The following is a 13,032-nucleotide window of genomic DNA, read 5'->3' on the forward strand; positions in this document are numbered from 1 at the left end:
TTTACAAAATAAAGACACAAGAGACCGAAGCACCACTACAGTTGTTTTACTAAATGCTACAGATGGAAGCCCATTACAGCAATGAACTGTTGTGCACTTACACAGTATTATCAGTGTTACATAACTAAAATAACTTAACCCTTTCCTTCTTAGTGCACTTGCAATTGAACTACATAATTTAACTGCAGGCACTACACCTGCAGTGGTTAAAGTGAGGTGGTATGTGTATGCATAGTGGTAAGAACAAAAAGGATGGTTTGAGATACCGATAAAAGAAAAAAAAAATCTAACTCAACTGACTATACTCGCAGTACATTTTCAAATATCTAAGCCCCAGCGGAAGTGGACTGGTGTAACCATAGTAACAATCAGTGGGGCGTTACAAAAAAGTAAAGAGTGATTCTGATCAATGGGCTTTAGCTGGAAACGCAGGCTACACTGTGGTACCTGCACTGTCATGCTGTTTCCCGCACAGTACAGCCTGCATCCTGTAGCAGTTCCCTTCTCATTCCTGTAACAGCTTGAAATAATGTGTTGTTGAGTTGTCAGGTCCTTGTCACTTTTTTTTTAAACCATTGGACGCACAAATTTAATTTTTAGTTTAAATTTAACATTTTAGAACATTTCTGTTTCTTCTGTTTTCTTATTTTAGCGGGACAAAGGGTCCAATTTAGGGACTGCCCCGCACAATGCGGGACAGTTGGTCACCCTAACTGTACCAGGCAGCAAACACACATTTGCTCACTAGTAATTGTTTTTACACTCACTAATTTATTATTATTATTATTGTTGTTGTTGTTGTTGTTGTTGTTGTTGTTGTTGTTATTTTAAAAAAACCAAAAAACAAACAAAACATGATAAATGCTGTTTGATGGAAAACTTGGTTGTATTTCTGGCCTCCTCCTCCCCTGCCACCACCTTGCACTTCCTATCCGCGGCACTAGACTACATGATGGTGTTGTGTATTTGCTAGTCAGCCAACATTGCGGATAGCTGTCAGCACCCATGGACAAGGTCTCAGACCAAATACATTATTCATCATTAATTCATCTGTTCAATTGCAATTTCAATTATCCATATTGCAGAGTCTCCGTACTTAAATTCATAGAAGGATGTATGACCCCTATGTACTAACTTGCAGACAATATTAATTGTATCCTGTGCTTTTCTTTTCAGGGACCAAAGGGTGACAAAGGGGACAGGGGCGAAAAAGTATGTTTTATAGTATTTGTTTTTCTCATTTAACTTTTTTTTTTTTTTTTTTACAAATTTACAATGGACCAAGTAATTATTAAGACTTGGGGGGAGCTACAGTAGCTGTGGCCCACTCGGTAGGGAGTTGTGGGGATTATTTCTTTCACACAGTTCTTTTGTACAGAAAAGTCTTCAGATGTCTTCCCTAAGATATATAGTACTTTTAATCAGAATCTTCCACTTGTTTTCAAGTCCACATTAATATATTAATTTCAACCTTGTCTCTTTGTAGGGCGAGCAGGGTCGAGATGGGGTTGGAATTCCTGGTCGGCCCGGCCTACCTGGACCTCCTGGACAGATCATCTATCAGCCAGGCAACGTAAGACCCCTCACAGAACCAGCTAGCTCTGAACACAGGGCACTTTTACTGCCTGTCTCCAGACATGTGTGTACTGTGTCCTCATGTCTTGCTTGTGCCATATCTGCTCTTTGGACAGATAGTGAATTATTTATTAAATGACAGAAAACCATAGTAATTAAATTAGAAAATACAGTGAAACCTCTTTAGTAAGGCCATTCAAGGGATCAACAGAAGATTAATATTAAAGGTATATTAACATTGAAGTCAATGGAATTGTAGCTGTAAAAATATGGTCTTAATTGATAATTAATAATCCAAATCATCTTTAAATAGCACACAAGTTACAATTTACAAAGTTTTCCAAATATATAACACTTTTGTTCCACTTCATATAAAGTCAATGCACCTTTTTTTACAAACATTGTAATTTGGTTGAGATTTTCTGAGGACTTAAATTTATTCTTATAGTGGTGGTGAAAAATTGTAATGTAGTATTCCTCTTTTTCTTTTTCAGCATGAAGGCAACATTGCTCCAGGCACAGAGGTAAGTCATTTAACAGTCAACCTGCATCATTGTCACAAACCTTTTGTTCACAATAAGTTGCCATATATATATGTGTGTGTGTGTGTGTGTGTGTATATGTATATGTATGTGTATGTGTGTGTGTGTGTGTGTATATATATATATATATATATATATATATATATATATATATATATATATATATATATATATATATATATATAATATTTATATATATATATTATACACACAGTGCTCACCCTTTATAACGCTATAGTGGGGAGCCATAGTTGTAATGGCATTATGGAGCAAATGGGAGCCACAACCCTACTGTGTTATAACCAATTCTGCACCATAAAGAGGCGCATTATAACGGCTGAGCACTGTATATATAATGATGCTTGCTTGTTCCACATATGATTGCGCATACATACTACAAATATCTATTTGTCTATTAATCTTTAAGAACATTATTGTGAGATGTTGTTGTGAGATTATGGAATGTTTGCCTAAAATGTCAGAATAAATATTACACGATTTATATTCACATTTCCCATAGCAAAGTGTTAGAAAGCCTAAAATTGTTAAGATTTTGTTTTTTCATAGATATAAGTTGCGCCGCTTGATTTGTAAAGATTTTTTTTCTGGTTTCAGGGAATACAAGGCCCGCCTGGTAAAGCAGGTTTCCCAGTAAGTAGTGAATTACAGAACATGATTATATTAACAGCACTGTGATTTGTATTTCATTAGTCCGAACCACCTGGCAAATTTACAGTAGGACTGACACATTTACAGGGCTGAATTTAATCCTGATGATATTGATGCAAACTCATCAGTGTTAGATTCTGTGTTTATTAAGTAGAATGATAATTTCCTAAATTTTTAAAACATTGATGTTTTATAAAACTAGGGGTTCAATTCAAATGATAAGGGGTGTATTTAAATACATTAAAATAGGATCCTTTCTAACTTTCATATTTTTTACAGAAACATAAACACAGTAAAGACACTTGAATGTACTGTTAGGTGTTTGATTTTCACCCGTGGAGCTTTTTTTTATTTATCGTTAATTTTTTAGATCAATTAAACATAGGTGTACATTTGTATGTATATAAATATAGACATCACAAAGATAACAGCGTTACACTATGCAGTACTGTACTGCATACATTGAGGCTGATGTCTGTCATTGTTATAACAGTGCTCTCTAGCTACATTCTAAAGTTAATACTTGACCAGTGATTGACATGTCAGTATTGTAAGTGCTGCAACCATATACGCTAACAAAATTGTTTCTGCTTCTTCTTGATAAGGGCCCCAGGGGGCCAAAGGGCGACAGAGGAGACTCGGGACCACCAGGATATGGAATAAAGGTTGGATATCCTTGAAATATGGAGCTTTGTTGTCTATTCTTGTTACAAATAATGTTCTGTAAAAAAATAACAACATAGTGGTCAATTGATGTTGAATAGTTAAGGCAATCAACATGAAATGATAATACCGGAATTAAATGACAAATGTGATGTTTTTCCCCCACTGTTTAAGTTTTTCTGTGTAGTGTGAAACCACGTACCTGGGTCATACCCGTGTTAACCCGGGTCCCAGCGACCAACACTTTGACCCGGGTTGAGTGAGACAAAATGCTTGACGGCCATTTGCGAGCCGACGCAATAACAAACAGCCATGCCTGTGTGAAGGTTTCACTTCCGCAAGGAAAATTTCTGTTTGTTCTGTTTAGCCATATTTCTGTTGCTTGAGACACACCATGAGCCAGATTGTAGCAGGAATGAAGAAACATTTGCTCTACAACATTTAGGCCGATGGTTCAATCCAGAGAAGCTTGGATGGAGCATCCGTAACAAGCTGCTTCCAGGGCATTGATACACGTATTGTTTACTTGCGTCTGTCACCCAGGTCAACCCTGCTTTATCAAAAGCAGTGTGAAATTGCGTACCTGACCTGGGTAACACCGGGTCCTGCCCGGGTAGGTTCTGACCTGGGTAGATAATGCCAGTGTGAAAGGGGCTTTTAGAGGAGAGCTAACCAATGCTTTGAAATGCTTATCTCTTTTTTTATTAATTCTTACAGCTACCCCTTGTATTATGTATGTAGCTTCAAACATGGTTTTTTTTGTCTGTTACCTTTTATGATATTTGAAATCATTTAGGAGTGATTTTGTTTGAGTGTGTTAATGTGCTTTGAGTTCAAGAATTGCTGTTGAGTTCTAGTTGCCTGTCCTATACATTTAATATAGGCTAGGTCAGTCAGTGTCTGTATATAAGTGCCAGCCCCATCTACTGCACTGAAGTGTACTGCTAACAAAACAAAAGGAAACTTGATCACAAGGTGAAAGCACATATTATTTATTAATTTTTAAAAAACAGCATCTGACTAATTAAAATGAGAACCACACAGAATTACTGCAAACATCATAAGAAAGTAAGAGGACAGACACAAAAAAAATCCTAAGGAAATGAAATTTGAAATTGTAAAGGTAAACTTTTTTTAAATGGGGGTATTCATTCCCTATGAATTGCACTGCTCATTGAACTATAATGGCATCATACTACTGATATGTCCATACAGTGTTGTTCAAAGTTGCAGCAAGATCTTAGCGCCAGATTACTAGAAATGTGTTCCGCCCAATTTCCAGGGAGAAAAGGGAGAACCTGCTGCCATTATCGGCCCTGATGGAAATATCCTGAGCAGTGCATTTCTTGGGGGAGTTGGGGGAGAAAAGGTAAGAGGCTACTGATGTTGTTCTCTATCAGGCATCATTGTATAACTGATGTCTAAGTAACTAGATTTATTAAGATATTACGTTATGTTCTGTGTATCCCATTTTTTTCAGCCTTTTGTATTGTGTTTTTTATTTTTTATTTTTTTTTAACTATTTCTTTGTATTTGCAGGGTGACCCAGGAATCCCTGGACCAGTCGGCCCTGTGGTAAGTTAACCTCTTTGATATTTCAACTATCGCTATGTTTTGTTGTAGCATAGCATGTAGCATTTCCTAATGAAAAAAGTATGAAATAGAATGGCTGTCTTGTACAATATTCTGTTGTGAGAGCAAATGTAGTTTTAGGGTTCATAAAAGGGTTATATTTAAAACCATGGCAACATTTTACGATTTTTTAAATTTTTTTTATATGTGCAAATGATTTTGTTTATATTTTATAGGGTCCTTATGGTCGTCCTGGCCAGAAGGGTGAAATTGGTTTACCTGGCAGGCCTGTAAGTATTTACTTTGTACAGGCTGGTTTTTAATGTGGGTTCCATTTTTGTCTGGAATAGAACAAAGTCTGTACATAGAATGTGTATATTGAGCTGCTGTCTTGTGAGCAGGAATCTGAACTACTCCTACAATCACAGAAGCTTCAGATGAATATGAATGATGGAGATTTGAATACAATGTTTAGTCTCTCTCTCTATTGGGCTGCTAATCCTCTATATCTTTTAACTCCCATCTCTTGCATAAAGTTTTTTTAAGGATCAATACACAGTCTTTAATTTTAAAGTTTATATGACCAGATTTATCTAACATTGGATCCAATGCTGTATTAAAATCTCCAGCAATGATGGTAGGCAAAGGGGCGCATTTAGATTTATTAAAGAAAATTCCTGATTTATATGATTGTTTGCTGTAAAAATGTGTAATATTAATGAGTTTTGTATAATATCATTAACTAATGATTTCACTTTTTGTATAAACTTTCAATTTCACAAAAAAAGAAGCTTCAGGTGGCATTACTTCAAATGCTTTGCTTTCACTGAACGCTCTGGTTTTGTTCTAGGGTCGTCCTGGTATTAATGGATTTAAAGGTGAAAAGGGGGAGCCAAGTGATGTCAGTCACGGTTACGCTGTTAGTGTAAGTGTTGGTGACAGTATGCTATAGTCCTCCATAAGCACTCGGCCGTTAAACTGAACTGAAAGGGTGCTGATGCTACATGAAGCAGCAGGAGGTTATGATATTTGCAAACTCCTGTAGCTCAGGGCAGGAAAACAAAAATGTAAATATTATATACCAGCCCCCCCCCACCCCCCCTTTTTTAATACATATACTTATTTACAAGAAAACCCTGCAAAACTGATACTTGGCTTATAACATTCAACTACAAATATTTTCCTCTAAAATATATGCTAGAAGTGCTGTTTTTTTTTATTATTATTATTGATGATGCATACTTTCTGCAATCCTTTGCATTCATTTAGGAAAAAAAATATCTTGCATTTATTTTTGTATGCCAAAACAGAATTTAACTTAAAAATGCATCCTTTTATATCGGTAGAATAATGCTTAAGTAAACACTAGATCCATAAGATATACTAAAATTGTTAAAGGTTATGTGTATGTCATAACACAAAATACATTTTGTCTAATTTTATAACCAAGTTTTCCATTAGTACTACTGTTTTGTTTAGGAAATAACACCGGTTTGTCTTGTTCTATTTCAGGGTCCCCCTGGTCCCCCCGGCCCCCCCGGCCCCCCTGGTCCTCCAGGACAATTCACCGAACGCTATGTAAGTGATCTCAAAACAGCTGACCTACGTTCTTTTATGTATAATTTGCAATAACGTATGGGTTGAAAAATGGCTGCCTGTATGTCATGTCATGGATGATTTGAGATCAGACAGTAACGTTTTCTCAGCAGTAAGTCACGTTGCTGTTTGTATACTCGGGTAGTCACGTCTTTTTTAATACACACATCACTATAGTGTACTCGAATTTAAGATGCAGGCTATTTTTGAGAAGTAAAAAATGGTTAAAGTGCATCTTAAATTCGAAGGAATACAGTACTCTTCACTGGACGGACCCTTATGTAATACAGACTCATGACTCCCTAATATTTCTCAAGGTATGCTGTTGTAGCCCTCTCCTCCATGTTTCTCTGATGTTAACTAGGTTTGTAATTTGAAAGATTGGACATAATGTTTTAAAGTAGCCTTGAGTTTTCCTCACCAGCAAATACATTTTCATTTCTCCACAGGACTTTAATGAAGGTGTACCAAGATATCCAGGTTTACAAGGTAAGATAGGCTGTTTAGTGGTATATAATTCACTGCAAAGAACACATTTCTAACGAAACTAAGGACAGTGAAAAACAAATAATTTCATAGCAAAAGGATATAGTATGAATGTGTTTGTTAGTTTGTTCACATCATGTTCTATATTAAATAACACTGTCAGTTTGTTACTGATTGATACAGTATACAATACCTGTGTAAACAAGGGAAACAGAGACGGAATTGTTTTGTGCTGAGTAATTAACACTTTTTATTCCATCTAATTGAAATTTCAAATTTCAAAATTCGAAGGCAGTTACTCAGAAAATGCGAGTATCGGCACACCCCTAGTACTGACACCTGTACTGTGCTGTTTCAATATATTAACATGCCTTTTTGTTTTATATTTATTGCAGGTCCCAAGGGAGAGAGGGGCTTCCCAGGCTACACAGGAGAGAAAGGAGAGCAAGGGCAGCCTGGCCTGCCTGGACAACCAGGTAGCCGAAATGTATTCTTTCAAAATCTTTCGATTCAAATCCATTTAAAGATGCAGTTATATTTATTGTTACAAGTATGCACTTGTCATTATTGAGAATTATCACTATAAGTTTTAGAAGCAGGACATTTGCCACAATGCCTGGGTTGATTTCAATCTTAATTTAACAACTACAAGACATTTACAATGAAATTAAAATATGAAAAGCTCGCATACAGGATATTGCAGAGTATGAGGCATTGATATTGAGCCATAGATACATGGTATGTGTAATAAAATATGTATTTCTTTTACTCCCAAGGTGGTCTCCCAGACTTTGATATTTATGCATTAAAGGCAAGTCAGACATTTTTAACAATTTTTATGGACATGTATCATTACTGTCAATTTTCTACCAGCTGACCACCACCCACCCCCCATACATAAAACACCACTGATACAATATACTTAATTTTTTTAGTGATTTGGGGTTTTGTTGAATATACAAGATATATATTAACTTTTGTTTAGATAATCCAGGGGGTTCAGATATATCCATTTAACTCTTGTGTTACTGTAAGGCAGATAATGGCCTAACCGGTTTTGGTTGTCTGGAGCACAGTATTGAATTGTGATGTTGAATGAACGCAATGGTCTTTACTCTCTGTCTTGACAGAGAGAGCTGAAGGGAGAACAAGGTGACAAGGGGCCACAGGGTGAGAAGGGAGAGCCAGGTGGTGGATACTATGATCCTCGTTATTCTGCACCTCAAGGCCCCCTTGGACAGCCGGGCAGCCCTGGACTGCCGGTAAGACTGCTCAATAGCTTCGTTTAGGTTTTTATAGTGATTTTTAAAACAGTACATACTACCTCTGACAGGTAGTCTTAGTCAGTCAACCTGCAGTACATTGCTGCTGGATCTCTAGCAAGGGACTAAAATGTGATCAGCTGTACATGACAAGACAGTGAAATGCAATGATCAGGGGCACAGAGGACCCACCTGCCAAGACAAAAGCAATGTGTAATACAATGTCCATTCAAAAAGCAATCTGCCTGGTATATTTGTTTTCAAATATTTAGTGCATCGCAAGCATAGAATTGTATTGAAAGAAGTGGTTTCTCTGCTTTTCACTATTTTTCTTCAAAAATCATAAAACAATTTAACAGTTTAGTCATATGGGGTGTTGTTCTGTTTAGATGCTATCTAGGCCCTGTCTGTGGTACATTTACGCTCCCCCAACGTGTTTGTTAGAAGCATGGTTATTGGGTTTGGATGAAATTAATAATTTATCTATTTTGGTAGCTGATTGTATTATGTTGCTAGTTATGTGAAGTATGTGTTTCTAATCCACAGGGTCCTAAGGGCGACTCTATCCGAGGCCCTCCTGGTCCCCAGGGACCTCCAGGGACCCCAGGGGTCGGGTACGATGGGCGTCCAGGACAACCAGGGCCGCCTGGCCCACCCGGACCTCCATCACTGCCTGGAGCTTCCAGGCAGAGTGAGTACCTCCACCTCTCGGGTGGAACATGTTTAACTATCATTTAAAAAGTAAACAGCTGCAGTTGGCTCCTGATAGCTTTATTCAACTAATAAAGTATGTGTACTTTACCGGTGAAATGAGCTAGACAACACCAGTCCTCATATGCCCATACATTCCGATGTACATTACTGTTCGATTGTATAGTGCATGTTTAGTTTGTAACTAAGAGGTAGACAAATACTTCAAATAAATTCCCACCATAACAGCAAGGCCTTACATTACTATGGGTTAACCAGTATAGCAAACAAATGAATATTCCTTCTTATGGCCACTAATCTCTGTTCATGTACTTTAAATTGGACTGATGCAGTCCAAGAGTCTTTGATATGATGGAATGTTAACCTTCACTCTCTCTTCAGGTATCAGCATTCCAGGCCCACCTGGACCCCAAGGCCCACCAGGCCCTCCTGGACACTCCTCAGGGGTAAGCATCCATTAAGAGATGCCTCCTGGTTTTTAGTATATAGTGCGCACCCTGTGGATAACACACATGACTTGACAGCCTTGGGTTACATAATGGGTACCCCCTTGAATAGTACTCTATTTAAAACACTATAGAATATCATTAAACCCTTAGCTTGAAACTTGCATGAATAATGCAGAATCACAAGATCATAAATAGATTGTTCTGTTGCCAAAAGAAACAGGTCTTTAGTCGAGCTGTCAATAGTTTAGTCGAGCTGTCAATAGTGCCCTCTGACGCCACTCCATCATCTTCTTTTAAAAGTACAGCACATTTTAACTTCCCTTTTAATTGTATGTAAATTTCCCAACAGCTTACCATTTTGAGGACTTACCAAACCATGATCACCACAGCGCGAGGACTGCCAGAAGGAACTATGGTCTTTGTCTTGGACAAGGCAGATATCTATATCCGAGTGCGGGATGGATTCCGTCAAGTTCTGGTACTGTTTAATAAATAAACTCTATAGACATGTGAATATAGTATTAGATATTAGTGCAAAATAAAGTGTGTAAAACATGCAGCATGCATATTTTAATAACATATTTTTGGCAATAATCTCTCTAATGGTCATGTCTCTTACAGAGGAGACTTGTTGACAATATTTTATGGTTTTTGGCTTCTGTGTGTGTTAATGTAGTCTTGTTTTGATTTTGTAGCTTGGGGACTACACACCATTCTTTGGAGGCGGTGTCCTTGTAAGTAATTAAATTATATATTTAATTAAATTCTCTGTGGAACCCTTTGTATAGCTCAAGTACTGGAATGTACAAGCCTTGGATTCACATTGGCAGAAGTTGCTTTAAAAAAAACAAAATCACAAAATATTAAAGACATTATTATAGTGTAGTTTCTGGAGTAATATACATAATGTATTTTGGAACAGTTAAGTCAGTACATCTTATGTTTTACTTCAAGTACTGCCAAGCAACGAACATAAACACTTTTAAACAACCTAAAGTTTATCAATGCAATTTGTGGGTGAATTTGTCTGTTGACCAGTAAGAGAACACAGTCTTGCTGCTCAACAGACCTGTCTGCTGTAGGCTCCATTCTTAAGCCCTGTACTGACACCTTATGCAAAACAGAGCCTTCAGTGTGAATGGGAAGAAACATCATCATCTACCTATTTTCTCAAGTTTCTGTTTGTTTTGTTTTTTTTAAGGAAAATGAAGTGGCCGCAGTGCAGCCACCACCAGTAGTCCATTTCTCCCAAGGCCATTCCCCAAACAGCGGGGCTGGACACATTTCCCAGAACGAACCCGTAAACAGGCAGCCAGTGCAACAACCACACCGGCCGCATCCACCCCACCAGCCAGACCACGGCCATGTTGTCTACCCCAGCACTCCGGAGCGACAGCCAGCAGGGAGGAACCCAGCGAGGCCAGAATTCGGCAATCCCAGTTATCCCAGCCCCCCCCAGCGAAGACCCAGCCAGCCTGAGAATACACAGCCTGCAGGTCATGAACATAGCACAGGCCCTGCTGTGAGTATCTTAGTGGCTTGTGATGGTTTGTTTAAGAACAGTCAGTCTCAGATTGTCCGGCAATTGGCCTGAAATCAAACTTGTAATGGGACAAACATGGAAATATTTATGATAAACAGTTTTTTTTCTTCTAGAAGAAAAAGCAAATTACATATGTGTTCTAAAAATATTTGTTGTTACTTTTTAAAATCACCTCCATACATCACCTCCACTTTTTACAGGTTGATGGTAACAACAGAGTGATCTTCAAACACACTACTGCACATTTTAGTCTTCAAATCAATATTTTAAATCCAGAATCCGACACTAGTACAAAAAAGTATGACTTGACACCACTCAACTGTAGCAATGTTATTGCTGGTACATTTGAAGGTAATTCTATACATGTTCAAGACATGTTTAACAGAGATATTGGCCTACATTTACCACTCCATACTGTTTCACACAATCTGCTTTGATTGCGTGCAGCCATTGCCTCATCTCTATACCTTTCCTTTATTTTCTTCATGTAGCTCCACCTGATAGCCCTGAACGCTCCCCAGACTGGAGACATGCGTGGAATCCGTGGGGCAGACTTCCAGTGCTTCCAGCAAGCCCGAGCGGTGGGACTGACTGGCACTTTCCGTGCCTTCCTGTCTTCCAAACTCCAGGACCTCTACAGCATCGTGCGGAGAGCTGACAGAGCCACATTACCCATCGTCAATCTCAGGGTGCGTACGCCAACCTTTCTGTAGCAACTTCTTTCATTTGAAAATTGGTACTGCCTTCAAACTTTCTAAAAGGTCTCTTACCTATATACCCATTTTTAACTTGCCAAATTTCAATTTTAGCCTGTAGATTTAGATCCATTAAAAGGGCTTAGAACTTGCACTAGCCCTTCACCCAGACCAGGATTCCAGAACTACCTTTACATATATTATTTAAATGATCAGGAGCCAGGAGTATTAATGTTCAATACATTGCTCCTTTGTTATAGCTGCATGAACAACAACTTATGTGATGGGTGTGATCGCTTTAACGCAGGGTTACCAGGGGCCTGATTGTTTAAACTCTTGGCATCTGGTAATGTGAATCATATTCCTAAACAAGGGAAGTGTTGAAACCCAGGACTGGGTTGCAGGGCTAGTGTGAGTTTCAAGCCCTTTATTTATTTTTATATATATATGTAGTTCTTTCCAGCTCAAGTGGACCAGGGATTGTTGGAAAGTCCTTGGAATATTATTTTAAATGATACCAATGTATTGTCTTGGTCATGCTCCACAAGGGGGAAAAATTAGATCTCTTGAATTTGGTCCAGTTGAGCTGGTGACCCAATAGTTACATATTACTGTAATTGTGAGTGGGATTATGTTGGTAAACCAAGTCTCATTTTGAACCACACTTCAATCTGTACTCTAACCTCTGGCTGTGCTGTACTGTTTCCCCCCTGTTCAGGATGAGGTGCTGTTTGATAACTGGGAGTCTCTGTTTGATGGGTCGGATGCTCAGGTGAAGCCCAATGTTGCTGTCTACTCCTTTGATGGGCGGGATGTTCTCAGAGACAACACATGGTGAGAACAGTGAAAGATCATTGTGCATGGGATATATTGAGGACTCAACTCTGACTGACAATTTCAATTGTGTAATGTTTTCATGTTTTATTGTTTTGAGGCAGACCAACTTCACAGGATTACCAACATGAAAACTGTAGTCGTATACCCTAATGAAGATTTTCAAAATCTAGTGTCTAATGACACAATAAACTGAAGATAATATGGGGGGTGGGGGACTAGAATCAGGAGTATACTTATAGAAATATGACAAGTATTTATACCAACTATAAATTTGTAATAATATGTTGTGGACTAATACAACTACAGTTTTACAGTGTTTTTAGTAATTGTACATGTCATACACACCACCATTACAATACAATGGCAATTTATCAAGGCCTTTACACCAAATGCAATTGGCTTCATATTTAAGTATAAAAGAAAGCTATTAAC

The 13,032-nt window shown here is 38.0% G+C and overlaps 1 protein-coding gene across 1 annotated transcript in view; it reads left to right on the forward strand.

Moving 5' to 3' along the window:
- The window catches only part of LOC117426758 (collagen alpha-1(XVIII) chain-like), a 53,986-nt gene that overhangs the window by 38,560 nt on the left and 2,394 nt on the right, over positions 1 to 13,032 (forward strand). Inside the window, exons 22-41 of the mRNA XM_059033482.1 lie at positions 1,177 to 1,212; positions 1,487 to 1,573; positions 2,070 to 2,099; positions 2,733 to 2,768; positions 3,392 to 3,451; positions 4,732 to 4,818; positions 4,989 to 5,024; positions 5,258 to 5,311; positions 5,872 to 5,940; positions 6,534 to 6,599; positions 7,513 to 7,579; positions 7,880 to 7,914; positions 8,234 to 8,365; positions 8,912 to 9,056; positions 9,458 to 9,522; positions 9,875 to 10,003; positions 10,221 to 10,259; positions 10,727 to 11,047; positions 11,560 to 11,757; positions 12,482 to 12,597. Of these exons, the coding sequence (XP_058889465.1) occupies positions 1,177 to 1,212; positions 1,487 to 1,573; positions 2,070 to 2,099; positions 2,733 to 2,768; positions 3,392 to 3,451; positions 4,732 to 4,818; positions 4,989 to 5,024; positions 5,258 to 5,311; positions 5,872 to 5,940; positions 6,534 to 6,599; positions 7,513 to 7,579; positions 7,880 to 7,914; positions 8,234 to 8,365; positions 8,912 to 9,056; positions 9,458 to 9,522; positions 9,875 to 10,003; positions 10,221 to 10,259; positions 10,727 to 11,047; positions 11,560 to 11,757; positions 12,482 to 12,597 (1,808 nt within the window). The remainder of the gene's footprint in view (positions 1 to 1,176; positions 1,213 to 1,486; positions 1,574 to 2,069; positions 2,100 to 2,732; positions 2,769 to 3,391; positions 3,452 to 4,731; positions 4,819 to 4,988; positions 5,025 to 5,257; positions 5,312 to 5,871; positions 5,941 to 6,533; positions 6,600 to 7,512; positions 7,580 to 7,879; positions 7,915 to 8,233; positions 8,366 to 8,911; positions 9,057 to 9,457; positions 9,523 to 9,874; positions 10,004 to 10,220; positions 10,260 to 10,726; positions 11,048 to 11,559; positions 11,758 to 12,481; positions 12,598 to 13,032) is intronic.

This window comes from Acipenser ruthenus, chromosome 11 (genome assembly GCF_902713425.1).
Source record: "Acipenser ruthenus chromosome 11, fAciRut3.2 maternal haplotype, whole genome shotgun sequence".
Classification (NCBI taxonomy): domain Eukaryota; kingdom Metazoa; phylum Chordata; class Actinopteri; order Acipenseriformes; family Acipenseridae; genus Acipenser; species Acipenser ruthenus.